The sequence below is a fragment of the Cryptomeria japonica genome, chromosome 8 (genome assembly GCF_030272615.1).
Source record: "Cryptomeria japonica chromosome 8, Sugi_1.0, whole genome shotgun sequence".
Lineage (NCBI taxonomy): Eukaryota > Viridiplantae > Streptophyta > Pinopsida > Cupressales > Cupressaceae > Cryptomeria > Cryptomeria japonica.
The window spans coordinates 578447909-578465263 of NC_081412.1; the positions used below are offsets into that span (position 1 = coordinate 578447909).

General features: G+C 36.4%; 1 protein-coding gene across 1 annotated transcript in view; it reads left to right on the forward strand.

Moving 5' to 3' along the window:
- Positions 1-17355, forward strand: part of LOC131034409 (actin-related protein 9) — a 217233-nt gene that overhangs the window by 61735 nt on the left and 138143 nt on the right. Inside the window, exons 7-8 of the mRNA XM_057965876.2 lie at positions 999-1207; positions 1445-1565. Of these exons, the coding sequence (XP_057821859.2) occupies positions 999-1207; positions 1445-1565 (330 nt within the window). The remainder of the gene's footprint in view (positions 1-998; positions 1208-1444; positions 1566-17355) is intronic.

A 17355-nucleotide genomic window follows, 5' to 3' on the forward strand; every position in this document is an offset into this window, starting at 1 on the left:
AGAGACCAACTCCTAAAGAAGACAAGAAAGAAAAGTCCACAATGATCCATGGCTGCCAATCACTTTCTCAAAGTCAGTACAACAACATCAAAGTCTTGGAATCAACTTGAATAGTGTTCAATCTCCTAGACAAGGGACGTGAATATTCCACAAGAATAACATTTAGAACAGACATATCCATCTCAATCTTTTAGAACTTGGACTTCAACACTGCAAGCAGAGTGATTGGAAATCGCAATGTCAAGGATAACACCTGCAAATTCATCACAATCAAAACCCTATGATAGTCGCTATGAGCTGTAAGAGTTCAACTCAGGGACTAGTTAAGATCTGAGCTGAACCAAAGAGGACCTTGCCTTGTGGGTCAGAAAAATATCGACAACCTCAGAACAATCATTTTCATACCAAATTTGAAACCAACTGGATCTGCTAATATTTTATGCAATAATGCAAATCAAAGTAATTCCATCAAGGCCACTTGTGCCACTAGAAAAATCATAGAATTCGGTGTTTGATGCTATAGAAATGCACATTGACCCATTGGTGGGTCTCAACCTCCAAGAGACATAATTAAGATGCTTGAGTCATCTATGTGCATGTTAGACAGCCTCAATCTATAGAAGTCAGAATTAATGTACAACGAAGAGTGCACATCAAAAAGTTGCAACCTCCTAGAGGTAGGAATGAAGTGCATCGAAGTAGCCTTGTGACTTCGTTGCTTCGTTAATATAATACTTGATCTCTCTACCAAAAAATTCTTTATGTGGACGTGAATCACAATTTTCCATCAGTATATATGATTGTATTTTTCTGACAAGGAATACTTTCTACAGGACATTAAATTATTAGCCTAGATGATTCATTAATTTTGTTGGAAAGAATAATCGTGTTTATGTGCATTTCCTTTCTAAGTTATGCAGTGGAAGCAAAATAAAAATTTCATGGTGTATATTACACTCTGCAGCTAATGAAAATGTTTTTACATTTTAATTGTGCAGCTAATGCAGACATCAGTGATGCAAATGCTGGCAGTATTGATGAATCTACTCGCTCTAGTATTACTGAATCAAGTAGTTCTGATTATACTTTCAAACATTTTATATGTGGTGATGAGGCTCTGAAGATTTCTCCCAATCAACCATATTTCTTAAGGCATCCCGTTCGACGAGGCCATCTTAATATTTCTCAAACTTATTCTATGCAGCAGGTACAATGTTATTAATATTTACATGGTTGTTTCTTTGCTGACAATGAAATGACTGCATGTTTCTTTTTCTATTTGGTATTCTACCATTCAAAGAGGTAAAATGAGAAATGGCAAAAAGAAGCTACTAAAATTAATCTCTCATGCATGCTATGATATGCAAGACTTCTGAGCACATAGTGCATGCATACATGATTGAGACTTTGACTTGGTTCATTGACCATTTTTTTGCTTTGATAGATATCTGAAGATCTTTACCACATCTGGGATTGGATTTTATGGGAAAAGTTGCACCTTTCTCCAAATAACCGTCATATGTTCTCTGCAGTTTTGATTGTTTCTGAGACATTTGACAATCGTGGTATGTCGCATTAATTTTTTGGATTTCTAAAGCTAGTTTCTTTTTCTTTTACAGAACTTGAATGCTTTCTCGTAGACCATTTTTGCAACAACATAATTTGCTTTTTGCTATTATAGTGGAGATGTCTTTTACTTGTAAATCAAAGGTTTCACTTTTCTTTAATAGTCACAGAGATGGGTTAATTCAGGCATGTTCTTCTTAATCTTTTATTTTATCATTTGATTTGAAACCACTCTCAGTGTATTGATATTCTCAATGCCAACTTATTAACAAAGATATTTAAGCCACATCAATCAGGTTTTCATGAAGGTTAATAGAGGAGGCTTTTTGTTTCTTCTGTTACTTCATTGGTGGAGCTTAAATGCTGACGGGGCCTTGACGAGTAACTCTGGGTTTGCTAGAGCAGTAAGGTGCATATAGATATTGGAAATTTTAGCTTCTACTTTGTGGAAGGGTTGGGACTCAATCTAATGTAACAACCACCCTGAATTTGGTAACCAAATTATTTTGCAATTGTTTGACAGTTTCACCGAACAGACATTTCGTCAAACAGTTTGCAGGAAGCTAAACTTTGGGTGTAGTTCACAATGTTTGATCAATGCTCCAATATATAATCCACACTATAATGATCTAAAGAAACATTTTTGTTATTGATCAGTAATATGCTTCAATACAGATATTCACCCATTGAAATTTTATAAGATTGAATTCCAGATCAAATGAAATGACAATGATTTTCATAGCTGTTTGAATTTCAGAAATATATTTTCAGAACTGGGACAATATATTTGACACAGATATTTCAGATCTGTCCTTCAATGGTCATTGCTAAAATCTGGAAATTACCTCTTTGCAGTGATTTAACTTCCCAAAGCTTAAATTTGACTGAGACATAATATGGCTGGGTAAATTGATATGTATGAACATCAACCTTTCACAGTACATTTTTAGCTCTCATCCATGAACACCTGGAAATACCCAAATCAGTTCCAGACATACTTCAATTGATTCATCAGTCTTTAATGGTGCAGCTTGTTAACATGATGCTTGAAATTGCTTCTAAATGAGGCAACCGAACTGCAGATATAATTTCTTAAACCTCCTTACCTCCACCGGACACTTTGGATGACAGATGGTCAACAATGAGTATGAACGGCTGAATTTCTTTAGTGCCTCCATCCCTTGCAAAGTTAGTGTATCCTTAGATGACCTCACATTCTCCTTGTTATCACACCCAGTGTACATAAACATGCTTCAAAAGGTGATTGATTAGTTGAAGACTGAATTAGTTTATTGGAAGAGTGTTGAATGCAGGGTAGAGATTCATCCCAAGAATCGGGACACCTTCAGCTTCAGCTTCTGTTATACCCCTTATGAGCTGCACCAAAGTTCTTTTTACCACTTTTGTTTAGGCATGTGTTTGTGAGTGCGAAGCTGTACTGTTTTGAGCACTGTATCCATCAAGCTCCACAAAGTAAACTAAACTTTGTCAACATTGTGTCTTTATCTGAACCAATGGACTTACGAAGCTCGTGTAATGTCCCCCTTTTTATTTTATTTATTTTCTGATGTTTGAAAGGAAATGAATCCAAACAAGTAGTATAAATTCTGACCACACTTTTCAAGACCCTTAAATTACTGATATCAATCCATCATTGCAATAAACAACATCAAACTTTGCTGTTTCATAAAATCCTCAAATGTTAGATGAGGCCAATTCTGAATTAGGGCAGCCAAATAATCTTCCAGTATGATTTATTTGAATAGTATAGCAACTGATAATAATGGATGAAGATGCTGGAAAGTACAAATCAGAATTTATAAGCTATTTTTGCCCTCGCAGAATGTTGTACCCAGCTGAAAAGATGCAAGTTCGATTCAGATGAGACTTTGTAATGTTTGTAAACAGCAAAAAGAGTTTGGTGACTGGTATGGCTGCTGTTTGGAAATGTATGGGTGGCTGTACAATGCTAGGAAAGACTGTAATCAGTCTGCAAATGATGCAGATCTGCTGGAAATAGCGTTGAAACAACAATATGTTGTCAAATGTATCCTCCCAATGGTGGTGCTTAGCTAGGGTTGACTGTCAGACTTGTATAATTTAGATCCAGCATATTTTGCTGCACAATGACTGACCCAAAATTCTGAAAAGGTCTGAAGATCTAGTAATTGCAATACAATAAACTTACTCCACAATTCCCATAGATCAGTAATTTGCTTTGATACTAAAATGTTCCTTAAGCTCCTGAATTTTCAATGTAGAATTTATTAGAACATAAAAACAAATTATTTTTTATACTTGTCTAAGCAAATAATAATACTTTAGATGAACAATGTTGCTTAAAATGAAGAATTACAAACTGAAAATAGAAGAACTTCACCATGAAACAATTAACAATTTATTTTGGAAAAACCCCCTAAAGGGGAACTAGCGGCAAATGCATGGCTACCTAAATCTTATCTCAATGAACAATTACAGAGAACAGATACAACTTAGATTGCTCATATCGTCACTGTCAATCTCACAGAATGACTACAATTAGCTGAATTCTTGTACTTTGATCACTACAGCTCTCACTCAAAGCCTTTAATGACCAAATCCGTGCTCTTCAACTCTTTATATAGCTGCTGGGACATCTCCTTCATGCATTAAAACTAAAAGTATCAATACGGGAATTGGAAGTGGAAGAGTTGGCTGTTTGTTACAAATTCTCAATTCTACTAGTCACGACAAAATTGCTGGTTATCATCAGGCAATGGTTTTGTTGAGAAGAGATGGAAGCCATGGGTCAAATAGACTCCTTTTCTTGTAAAATTCTTCCATTCCCTTTGAGTTCAAGCCCTATTGTCACCCCTAGAGTTCATAGATCAAGATCAGATTCCAATACCACTGTCCACACAATTCTCGAGGAGGTGTGGTTGCAAAAGAGACAAAATGTCAATTGGCAAGGAGCGTAGTTGGAGATTTCTGGTTTTCTTTCATCTGGCTGTGTAATTATTTCTCATATTTGTTTTAAAATATGATTATTTATTTATGTTTCTTGAATTTTAAAAGTGAGCGGTTTTTAAAATTCAAATCATAGTTGAAAGAGTTGGACCTAACAAAAAGGATGACTGACCCAAAGTTTTTAAAAACTTAGGACTTAGTAAGAATTCAGGGAAAAATGTTGGAATTGATTTTCTTGATGTCAAAAGGGTATGGGCAAGATTGTTGTCATTGATGTCAAAGGTGTATGAGCAAGATTGGTCGTTTGATTATCATTGATGTCAAGGAGTTCATATTAAAGTATTTATTATATTATTAATGGTCATTAGTTAGTTTAGTTTAGTTTGTTTAGATAGTATTTTGTTATCGATTGTTTCTTTTAGGAACAACATTCTGTAATTGCCTATATGTATTTGTTTCATTTCATTAATTTAATATGCAATAACCATTTCATGGTATCAGAGCCAATTTCTATTTTTTTGGCAGATTTTTTTGAAATAAAAATTTGTGGCTAGTTTTTTTGATTTTTTTAAACAAAAATCGCCAGTTTGAAATTGCAGATTTCACAGATTGAGGATTTCAAAAAATCGCAGAGGTTTTCGAGGGTTTCTTTTTGTGAAATCATGTGGGTTTCTTTTTTCTAAAAATCGCGGTGATATCTGCAATTTTGTGGGTTCATTTCAGGAAAATCATGTGAGGGTTGTTGCAGTTTGCGTGGAGCTTTTTTTGCCCTTGAAATCGCAGCTTCACGTTCTTTTTTTTCTGCTATTTCTTTGTGTTTTCTAAGCTCTATGACGAGGGTTTGCACGTTTCGTGCACCGCTTGAGTTTTTCTTCACATGATGGGAGTTTCTATATTTTTTTGTGACAGTATGAAGGATTTTTTTTGTGGGCCTGAGACAAAACGCGATGACTTTACTGCATTTTGTGTCGGGTGTCTTCTGATTTCTGTGATGGATGAAGGAAAAATTTTGCTTTTGTTTTTTTTGAATGCACTAGATTTCTTAAGCACGTATTTCTGCAACTGGTTTTTTTGCAGCCTCTCAGTCCATTTGGCATGATTAGGGTTTTTCTGCAAATTGAATTTCTAAAACAATGAGGGTTTCTGAATCTATTTTTGAGCTCTTGTTTTGTTCTGATATAGGGCTTCTTTTTTCTGTGAACTGGGTGTTTCTTTGCAGTGCCTAGGGTTTTCAAAGTATTTTTTTGACTATTTTTTGTGTAAAAATCAGGGTTTTTTTTAACAGTGCCTCAAAATATGTGCCTCATTCTTTGTGCATCGGATAGAGGGAGGGTGGTGTCGTTGACCCAACATCATTTTAGAAAATAATTAGTGATTCAACAGTAAAAATTACAACATGCGGAAACATTGAATGCTCACTATATTTGAAGACTGGTGTCTAGACCAAGTTGTTATGGGTACGACTCCTTGTCCATGCTTCCACAAGTGCTGTCTGGTAAGTCAACTTAAGAGATTTGGACGCATTTGAAGGATTGCCATGAAACGTCAGATAGGAGACCCACATTCTTTCTGAAGAACATGCTGTTTTCAATATTGATGGACAATAAGATGTCTTTGTAGGAGCATCTTATGAAGATCAAGGATATTTGCGATCAGCTGGAAGCTATTGGTCAGAAGATGGAGGAGGAAGACATGGTGGTGATGACTCTCAAAAGTTTACCATGCTCGTACAAACACTTTATAGAAATGCTTAGCATTACATCCACGAATGTTGACTGAAAGTTTCTTGAACTGTGGAACAAGCTTCTATAGCAGGGAAGGTGGAAACAATAGTTTGGGAGCAGCAACGAATCATCACCTATAGAACAAGCCTTCATTGCCAAAGACAAGAACAAAGGCAAAGGCAAGTCTTTCAGCCCAAAGGATAGAGCAAACCTGAGAGTAGCTCCAAGAAGGTTTTCACATGTCACTGCTATGGTAAGCTTGGCCACATGAAGAAGTAGTGCAGAAAACGGTTGGCTGACGAGCAATCCAACTAGGGAGGGTCTTAGCAGAAGGCGCATGTTGCAGAGCACACTGAGCAGAAGGAGTTTGTTTTTTATGCTTTTATGGCCAAAAGACCAACAGACTAGGTTAAATCATTTGCTTGGTACATTGATTTTGGAGCTTCTCGACATTTCACGCACAAAAGAGATTGGTTCATGAAGTATATGACTTGCTCCAATTTAGTGATCTTTGGAGGAGGTGAAGAGTATACAGTTGTTGGCAATGACAATGTTTAGATCATATCCGGTGGGAGGAATTGTTGCATATTTTGTCATTGATGTCAAATGATGACATTTAAGGTTGTACATTTTCTGGAGGATTACTCAATAATAAAAATTTGAAATGAGCTGCCTGGTTACCTGCTTGAAGTACTTGCCTACTTGGTTGAGCTACTTGCCTACTTGGTTGAGCTACTTGCCTACCTGGTTGAGCTACTTGCCTGCTTGCTTGAGCTACTTGCTTGAGCTACTTGCTTGTCTGGTTAAGCAATCTCGCTCTGTGTTTGAGCTACTTGGTTGTTAGTTGTCAAAGTCAACGGCTTACTTGTCCATTCTTTGTGCATGTCATTGACACATCACTAGTTGAATATTCAATACTTCGGGAGTCTGATCTTAATATTCTTTTCACAATTTTAGATGAGTATAGACTTTCATTAATTGGTGATTGTTACAAGTTGAGGTTGTGGCTTTAATTAAGACTCATTATATTCTAAATATGTGCGTGCATGGCATATCAAAGGTCTATGGTTTGTATTAATTCTCTTCGCATGATCTAAAAAAGGTAAACATGTAAATGAATCGTGGAACTAGTGCTAATATAGGGTGGTGTGCGTGGAGTAGATTGTGGGTAAATGTATTGGCTAAGTTTAGTCTTTTTTAACGGCTTTGCTCATGATATTTGACGGATGTCAGATCAAAAATTAAAAGGTTTTCATTCAAATGTTTCATTGCAACTTTTCAAGGCCAGCAACATATAGTGCGTAGGAGTTGCTACCAGTTGTAGAAGACTTTTGATGTAACGCAAGGAGCATAGAGAGTGTGACACAACATGCAGATGATAGTGCGTAGCAGCTCATCATGTCTTGCAACTAATGGATTATCTATTATTGGAGTTGTAAGCAACCTTCTATAATGGTCAGAGCTTGAAGGAGTGTAGAATACATATGTGAAGAGCAGCATACAATTGATATACATGGGTATGTAGTGTGTTTTTAATTATTATTGAGGGATACACATCAAATTTTTATAGTAGATTCAAGAACTACAAATGGTTAGCAAGCTGAGAGGAGTTTGTAGCAATTTCTAAGAGGAATGTGAAGTTCTGAGTGTATGATGTACAGTTCTTTTCCATATTTCTTTGCATTTGAGTTAGTGAAAACTGAAGTCGATGCTTCAGCTGATCAGAGTTGGTTCTCTCTATGAGTTGGTGCTCACTTTTGTAATTTTGGTTGGTGCCCATTTGTTAATGAAAGCTTTGTGTGCCGTGGTTTTTTAACTGAAAGGGTTTTCCACAAGAAAATTGGTGTTTGTATCTTGATGTCTGCTCTCTCTATGTTTTATGAATTTTCATGTTTTAAAAGTTTTTAAATTATTGATCTACCCCCCTACCCCCTCAGTATTTTCTGTGTGCTCTTCAAGTTTCTCATATTCCCAGTGTATACTATGTTCTAGGCATGGAGTTAAATTTTCTTTTTGTTAGTCAAATGATGCAACACTGCTCGAAGTTGGATGTTGTCTTCAATGCACACAAGTGCCACATTATTGATAATGAGTCCAAGAAGACAATTGTTGTTGGCCTTGAGGATCATGGATTGTACAAGCTAATTGATACTTGCAAGTCTCAAGAGATTGCAATGGCTACGAAGAGTTCTTCCATAAGCGCTCTTTGGCATTAGCGGTATGGGCATTTGAGCCTATCATATCTCTCTTAGTTGGCTTGAGAGAATCTGGTAGAAGGCTTACTTGAGATTCAACAACAGACACATGGTGTATGGAGAGCTTGCCAAGTAGGGAAGCAATATCGAACTCCATTCTCCGATGGACAAGCTTGGAGAGCATCCAATGTATTACAGATAGTTCATGCAAATGTTTGTGGACCAATGAATACGACATCGGTAAGTGGTGCCAGGTATTTTCTTCTATTTGTCAATGATTTTAGTAGAAAAATGTGGGTGTTTTTTCTCAAAGCAAAATCATGTGTTTAATGAATTTTAGAAGTTTAAAGCATTAGTTGAAAAAGAGTAAGGACATCTAATCATAGCTCTTAGGTTAGATAATGGAGGTGAAATCTGTTCCATTGAATTTACGAACTTTTGTGCTAAATAGAGTATCAAGCGTCAATTCACCACACCCTATACCCCTTGGCAAAATGGTGTTGTTGAGTGGAGGAACCGAACCATAATGGAGATGGCTCGGTGTATGATAAAAAACAAGAACGTGCCTAAGAAATTTTGGGCTGAAGCAGTCTATTCTGCAGTTTATCTTCTGAATTAGTCTCCACATAGGCAGTTAAGAAGATGACTCCGAAGAAGCTTGGTTTGGGAGGAAACAAAAAATCAGCCACCTCAGGGTTTTTGGTTCATTTGCATATACTTGGATTCCTAATGCAAATAGAACAAAGCTGGATTCCAAGGGAAAGAAATTGATGCTTACAAGCTACAGTGACAATCATAAGGCCTATCGGTTGATTGATGTGGACACTAACTGTGTCACATTTAGTAGAGATGTGGTTTTCGATGAAGATAGTGGGCCCTTTTAGCTCACTTCTGCCATCTAGCGTCTTGAAGATTAGCCTCCACAAAAAACAGATATAGGTGCTAGGCTTCCATTAGCTTCACCTGAAGAGAGGGATTTTGATGATTTTGAACTTGATGTTGTGGAATCTCCTAGGTATGATATTGTAACACCAGAGTTTCCTTAGGAAAACGTGGATCAACATTTAAATGATTTTATTCCAGGCAGCCTAAGTCATGTTGATACACCTGATTTGGAAGTAGATGGTTATTCTCTCCGTCCTCAGTGGTGGGAAAAGCTTTATCGGTGATGTTCGTGATGATGAGCTTGTCGAGGGTAGATCTTCTAGAGCCAAGAGCGATAAGAAGAACACAATTAACTTTTCTCTTATGGCCAACATTTAGAGTGTTTACGAGCCATAGACTTATTTAGAGGCAAAAGGAATAGCTGAATGGGAAAAGGCTATGGAAGCTAAACGTCATAGTCTTGTAAAGAAAAACACTTGGGTTTTGTCAAATCTTCCACCTACGAAGAAACCCATTGGCTGTAAATGGGTTTATAAAGTGAAGTACAAAGCTAATGAAACACTTGATGAATACAAAGCTTGGTTGGTGGGTAAAGGCTTTTCCCAGTAGGAAAGAGTTGATTATGAGGAAACCTTTGCTCTCACATCAAAGATGAACACCATCCAATTAGTTCTAGCCATAGCAGCATGGTCTGGCTAGAAATTCCATCAGATAGACGTAAACTGTGCCTTCTCAATGGTGATTTAGAGGAAAAGGTCTACATGACGTAACCTCAAGCTTTCAAGGTTGCAGTCAAAGAGCACCATTTATGCAGACTGGTAAAGGTTCTTTATGGCCTAAAACAAGCCCCTAGGGCTTGGTACATTATTATTGATCTATATTTGGTTGGATAGGGCTTTTAGAGCAGATCTTCGAATCCCAATTTGTATGTCAAGAGTGTTGGTAAGGAAACCATTTTTCTTGTCAGCATTTTCATCTCTGAATCGAAGTATGGCAGGAGTTTGCTTGATAAGTTCAGGATGCAAGATTGCAAACCTTTATCTACACCTATGGAGAAAGGGCTTAAACTATCAACCAAATTAGATTCACCTATGGTGAATGAGTCAACATTCAGGCAACTAGTTGGCAGTCTCATCTATCTTACAACCTCTAGAGCTCATCTTAGTTATGTTGTGAGCTACATATCTTGTTTCACGACAACCTTTAAAGTAGAACATTGGGTTGCAGTGAAGCGTGTACTGAGATATGTGAAAAGAACACCCGACTTTGGCATTTGGTACAACAGAAGCAAAGATCCACGTTTGATTGGTTTTACAAACTCAAATTGGGCAAAATTTGTTGATGACATGAAGTCTGCTTCTAGGTATGTCTTCAGTCTTGGTATGGGTGCAGTCACATGGACCAGTAAGAAGCAGTAGGCAGTAGCTCTTTCCTTGACAGAAGAAGAACATTGAGGAACTGTTAAGGCAGCATGTAAAGCAGTTTGGCTTCAAAGGATGCTTTATGACATGAAAATGTTTCAAGCAGGGTCTTCACCCATGTACTGTGACAATCAAGGGGTGCTGAAACTTGCCAATACTCCAGTCTTTCACGAGCGAATCAAACATGTAGAGCTTCATTGTCACTTCATTCGACAACTTGTTGAAGATGGAATTGTGGTCATGCGGTATGTTCCAAATGTGGACCAGACTGCAAACATTCTCACTAAGTCTCTGAGCCTGGACAAGTTTGTACAATTTAGGGGGTAACTTGGTGTAGTTGATAGGATGACCATTAAGGGAGGGTATCAAAGTATTTATTATATTGTAAATGGTCATTAGTTAGTTTAGTTTAGTTTGTTTAGATAGTTTCTATTTCTGCATTCTGTTATTGATTGTTTCTTTTAGAAACATTGTTCTATAGTTGCCTATATGTATTCGTATCACTTCATTAATTTAATATGCAATTACCATAGGCCACTAATCGATGTACAGGTTGATAATATACAAGACCAGGCAAAATTAGATTACAAGTATGAATAAATCAAGTAATGATCATATCTACATTATGATTTATAATAGAAGATGATAGAAGAAGACAAAGACATAATATATAAAGTAATGTCCATATTTACATTATGATTGTCCAAGTTTAAACAATTTATAAATGATTGCTAATTGCCTATGTTAGAAAAAGATGATAATGAAGAGCAGCGAATAGTATTATTGTGCATTGATTGTTATATCAAAAGAACAACAAAATGTTGTGAAGACAGCAATCTATAATGTGAAGGCTATGGTAAAGAATTTGTGAAGGAATTATTAAATGTAATAAGACAGTCATATATGACAAAAATTAAATAAGACAAAAAAGAAGTGTTAATAAAGCAGCGATCCTTATTTAGAGTGAAGCATTCAAAACGAATAAACAGCAGCAATGAAAATTTAGAAAAGGACATTCATATATGATAAAAGTCATATAAGTCAAAAGATCACAAGGGATGGAATAGCAAAAGATGTAGCAAATAAAGAGCTATTAAAAAGAGTATAACTAAGGGGGTGATTGGAAATAAGTCTAAAGGTTGCAATCATTTGTTAACAAAAGGTGATGGCTTCTTCATATAAAAGCATAAAGATATAAAAGTGGAGATGAATGGGGAGAAAAAATTATAAGGAGAAAATAGAATATGATTTGAATTTAAGCTGAATAATTTGAAGGAGAACATTTGTGTGAAAATGTTACAAGAAGATTTGTGAAAGAAAGCATATATGATACATTTCTTTAATAGCAGATTTGTAAGAGAAAGAATATGTTTATTATAGAAAGTATATGCAGATTTTGGAAGTGTTGAATGCTAAAAACATAAACCAATACACCAGCAGATCCAAGTATATGAAAAGCAGATTTTCCCTGCTTGGTCAGAATGGCTCACAACTTCGCAGGAACGGTGCAATCATCAAGGGGACTTGGAAGATTTTCAGACTGCAAATGCATGGCTAAGCACCCAATTCTGGCGCAGCTCAGACGAACACCTGCAATTGAACTAAACACAATTAAAGGCTCAGGCTAACTATACACAAGGATACACAATCAACATATCCTCAATGGTATGGGCCCGCATCCATCAAATACCTGCACACCTAAAAGAAAGATCTATCTAAATTGCTGAAAGAAACCATGCAAATAGACTAAGACCAAGATGATAAACACCAAATCAATGTCTATTATATTGATTCTAGTTGCCTATTACAACAATTTCTGTAGCATTTCTATGCTATTCCTAAAATCTAACCTTCTACAAAACTCTAACCTATTCTAACTGCCTAAAAATCTAACCCTTTACAAAAGAAAGGCCTCTGCCTTTTATAGATTTTGCAAATTGAACCAGAGGCCAGGATGGACTGCATCCAAGGGCCCTAATTTGACTTCTAGAAGCTGACAACTTTAACCCATGCCCACTCAATTCTCAGCTATCTTCCCAACCACTTTCTCAACTGCCTACCACTATTTGGCTTCAATTTGGTCAATCTGGTAGTTGAACATAATTGACCTGTGTCCCCTCACTTTAAATCCATTGGACGAGGCCCACAGGCAGCCTTTTACAATAAAATAGTTCAATTTAGAAAATAAAATAAAATAAATTTTCTGGAATTTCTTCCAGCAGTGTATTTCTATGAATGCATAGACGTGTTGCATTTCGAGTGCTCCTTTTGTCTTCGGGACTTCAACTTGTCGTCCATGGTGGCGCGCTTCTTTATCATTTTATGCTCTGCAACACGCTCTTGCATCTTTGTTGGCCAACGTTGATCGCGATCGCGTCTCCAATTTGAGCTCTAGGTTGACGCCTTAGCTCGTTGATTCTGCAAACAGTAAATTCCGATTTGAATTAATTATCTCGCAAAATAAAAATGATTTCAACAAATATTAAATTTAAGTTTTAAATGTCCCTTGTTGAAGAAAACTTTGCATCTTAATTTAAAATGTCCTGGTAGAATTCGGCCTTTGAAGGCACTTTGAAAACTCGGCTTCTTCTCACGAAATACACACCAAACTCAGCCTGATGAAATTCGTGACCTAGAGGAAAATGGGCAATTTAATGATTTGAATGTCTCCCTCTTTGGTTGGTAGAATCGACCCTATGAGAATTTTCGGCTCATCGGACTATTTTGCGCGATTTGAACTTTGGCTAAATGGCTCCATTCGCGCGACTTTCTCTTTAAGGCAACCCTCCTAATAGCAAACTTGGCTTTAGACTGGAATGTACAATTTTAGATTTGCTTCTTTTCTTCCTTTTTCGGTCTAGTGAGCCTAATCGCGCGATTGTCACCTTTTGTGATTTTTGGCCTAATAAGTCATTTTGTGAGATTTGGAGGCTTTAGTTCATTTTCGGCTCCTTTTGGCTTGACTGCAAGATTTAGCTTGTCTCTTTTTTGGCCTAATGAAGTTATTTGTGCGAACTTAGACTTGCTTCTAAAATGACCAAAAGTGCCGATTTCAACTCTCGACCCTTTTTGCTTTGGTTTAATGCAGCTCTAGTTTTTAAGCGATTTCCTTCTGCACTACAATGTCGGGTTTCCATTTGCCCCTTCCTCTCAAGTGTTTGCAAAACTCAATTTTGGGCCTTTTACCTTGAATGGGCGATTTTATCTTATTTTGCTTTAGGCCCCCCTTGCAAAACATAAATGTCGGCCGATTTGGCCAAAAGGGGCGAATTTGGTCTTTACATTTAAAGTGTCGCCCTCTTTGAACATTGACCATTTCATCCGATATGTGTGATTTTTGCAATGTTTGCACTAAGGAAAAACTTGGGCATTATGATGAAAATGGGCAAAATTTGTGTTCTTTGCAAGTCACGGGAAAAGGGTCGAGTTTGGAATTTTCAAGCTGGTTGAACGACATTCGACACTTTTCAAAGAAATGTGCGACTTTACCTTTGCCCTCGCAAAACTCAGCTACAGGAAAATGAGCGATTTGAGTTCTTTAAAACACTCAAAATTGCCGAACTTCTTTGACTCGATCTCACGCTTCGCACTGTGAAACTTGGGATTTTTATATTAACTGTGCGATTTTGAAGATGTTTTCGTCGACTTTGTTCTTTTTCCCGTCTTTCCCTTGAGGATTTTTGGGCTCTAATGGTAAATTGTGATGACCTTCTTCAGCAAATTTTCGGGCATCTACCTCATATCGTGCAACCTAGAGCCTAACACAATTCATGTTTTCGGGCATATTGGATGTTCTGCGCGATTTAGGGTTTATTATAAACGCTTAGCTCTCCATTTTTGGGCTACTTGTTCCTTTTGCAAGTTCGGGATTCGTGAGGATTCGGCGTGATTTAGACTTAGCTATAGGTTTTCGGGCTAAGGAACCATTTTGTGAGATTTTCACTTCAAACTTCGGGCTTCTAACGGAGGAATGAGCGATTTTGAAGGTGTTTTGCTCGATTTGAAAGTCGGGATTTTGGATGCATTTGTGCGAGCTAGGTTCTCATTTTCGGGTTAAGAAGTCATTTTGCGATTTCATTACTTGCTCTCTTTGTCCACCAAACTCGGGGCTTCTTCTCTCCTATTGGGCAGACTAGAAAAGAAAAAGACGGGGGTCCCCTGAAACAGGGGTGTGTGTGCAGAACGCACAACACATGCAAGGTTAAAAGAAGATTTTTGTGTAGGGTTATGAAGGAGAGAGTTTTTGAGCAGACTTATATGGTGGATTTGGGCAGAATTAAGTGGCAGATTTGAGCAAACTTACATAGCAAATTTGAGCAAACATATGAACAGAATAATGAGAGACTTAGGGGAATATTCATGAGAGATTTCAAGGCAGAATTGTGCAAAGTGTTTTAGGGAAGAGTTTTGAGAAGACTTGTAAAGGAGTTTTTCTTTTCGAAGACAGATTTTGTTGTGGGGGTTGATACCTCTAGTAAGTTGGTGCCTACGAATTAAGTTGATTGATGTATCCAGTGGGTTGGTGCCTACAAAGTTGTAACAAGATGCTATATATAAGCAATATTGTGCTGTGTTTTTTTCTTGTAAGGGTTTCCACGTAAATCATGTGTTTTATTTGTGTTGCGTGATTGTTGCATCTTATGTTGTTGATATTGTGTAATTGATGTACTTTTGGTATTAAGTTTGAAAAAATAAAGAATTGTATTATATCAATTCACCCTCCGCATCTTAGAATAATCGTGTCTTCTTCAATTGGTATTAGAGCAAGTTCCTCTAGAGACACCCTAATCACTACAAGGTAGATTCTGGAAATACATATGGCAAAATGAAAAGGAATTAAGAAAAGGAAATACCAATCAGAATGTTGTTGACAAAACACCAAATGTGAGTGATAGCAAAAAGGAAAGAAAAAGTGGTGTAGTGACAAATGGAACACACATGGCAACAAAAATGAAAGATGATATTTGAAAGAGAAGATGAACTTGTGAGTGAAACAAAAGAGGAGATGGATTTAAAAGAGGAAGAGTTTGATAAGAATGTTGATATGAACCTAGAAGAAGAAAATGATAAAGACGAAGAATTGAATCTTGAGGAAACAATAGTAGATCTGGAGGAAGAACTTCTTGTTGCCCTAGATGATATCAAAAGACTCAAGATGCAAAATTCAAAACTGAAAATTCAAATTCAAGAAAATGAGGAATCAAAGATGAAGCTACATGAAGAATAAAAAAGATGATTGTGGATCTAAATAGTCAAGTTGAAGAGGCTAAGAAAATTGAAGAAGTTTTAAGGGATCAGCTGAAAAAATGAACTAGAGAGGACATCCTCCAAGTTGAACAAGAGCTTTAAGTTTGATAAGAGTACTGAGATTTTGGATGATATATTAAATGAACAAAGCTCAACAGTCAATAAAATAGGACTTGGTTATAAAGAAGATCAAAAGGCAAATTAAGAAGAGTCCAGTAATCAAAGAAGATAAATGAAGGAAAGGCAAAGAGTTATGCTGATGCTCTTAGAAATCCCAACAAAGGAGAAAGTAGCAAAGCAAAAGAGAGTGATGTTCCATCAAAGCCAAGCACATCTCCAAAGGATAATAAGGATACATTCAGAAAATTCCTTCTAGAAAGGCAAACACATACGTCCATGTTCCAACATTCTTTCTATGGTTATTGCTATTCATATAATCATTTTGGTCATAGAGCAAGGGACTATGTAACACATGTGAGATGTGATTATGGTTGAGATAAGAATAAAAGACCTTATGGATTCTCAAGTAGGAGATACAATATATATGCTCCTTTAAGGAATTATAACTCATTTGTTTCGTTTGTGGATTATAACATTATATGCTACAAATGCATCAACTATGGACATATAACACACCATTGCAGAAGTTATTTAATGGAACCTTAAAGACAAAACAAGAAGATAAATACACTCGGCAAGCATAAGAAAGAACCTATAAAAGTTTGGAAGAGGAAGCTAAATAAGGAGAAGGAGAAACCTATGCAAGTTCAAATTTCATTACATGCACAAGATTTTGAGTGGCTGATGGGTTTTTTCTATTATTGTATCTTGGGTGCTCCTTTGTTGGCTGGGGCTTGATCTTGGTTACATGTTGATGCTCATACGGGCTTTATTTGTAAACTATTCGCTAAAAAAAAATAAAAAAAAATTATAAATATATATAAGAATCAATATAATATGCTTATAATTATATGAATATCCTTATAATACTATTTTCTGTGTGCCAAATTTAAAACTTAATGTTATTATAAAATTAGAGTTCATAACCTTATGTTTTTCCATTTATAAATGGTCAAAGTGCCAATTTTATCTGGTGTATATCAATTATTGGTAGCTGAATATCCAGTTGCTTGGAGATAACTGTGTATTTGGCAGCAAGTCTTTCAGAAATGCCTGCAGTCTGTGCAAGTCTTATGGTTCTGTGATTTTATATACTAAATGAAGGTCTAAGGCTTTATAATTAGTGAATTACAGCTCCATCATATTATGCATGGAATTGCAGATTATTAGATTAATATGAGCATTGTGCTAGGTTAGTAAATTAATTATATAACAATGAACATATGCATTTGTGTGCTTAACATTGTAAAC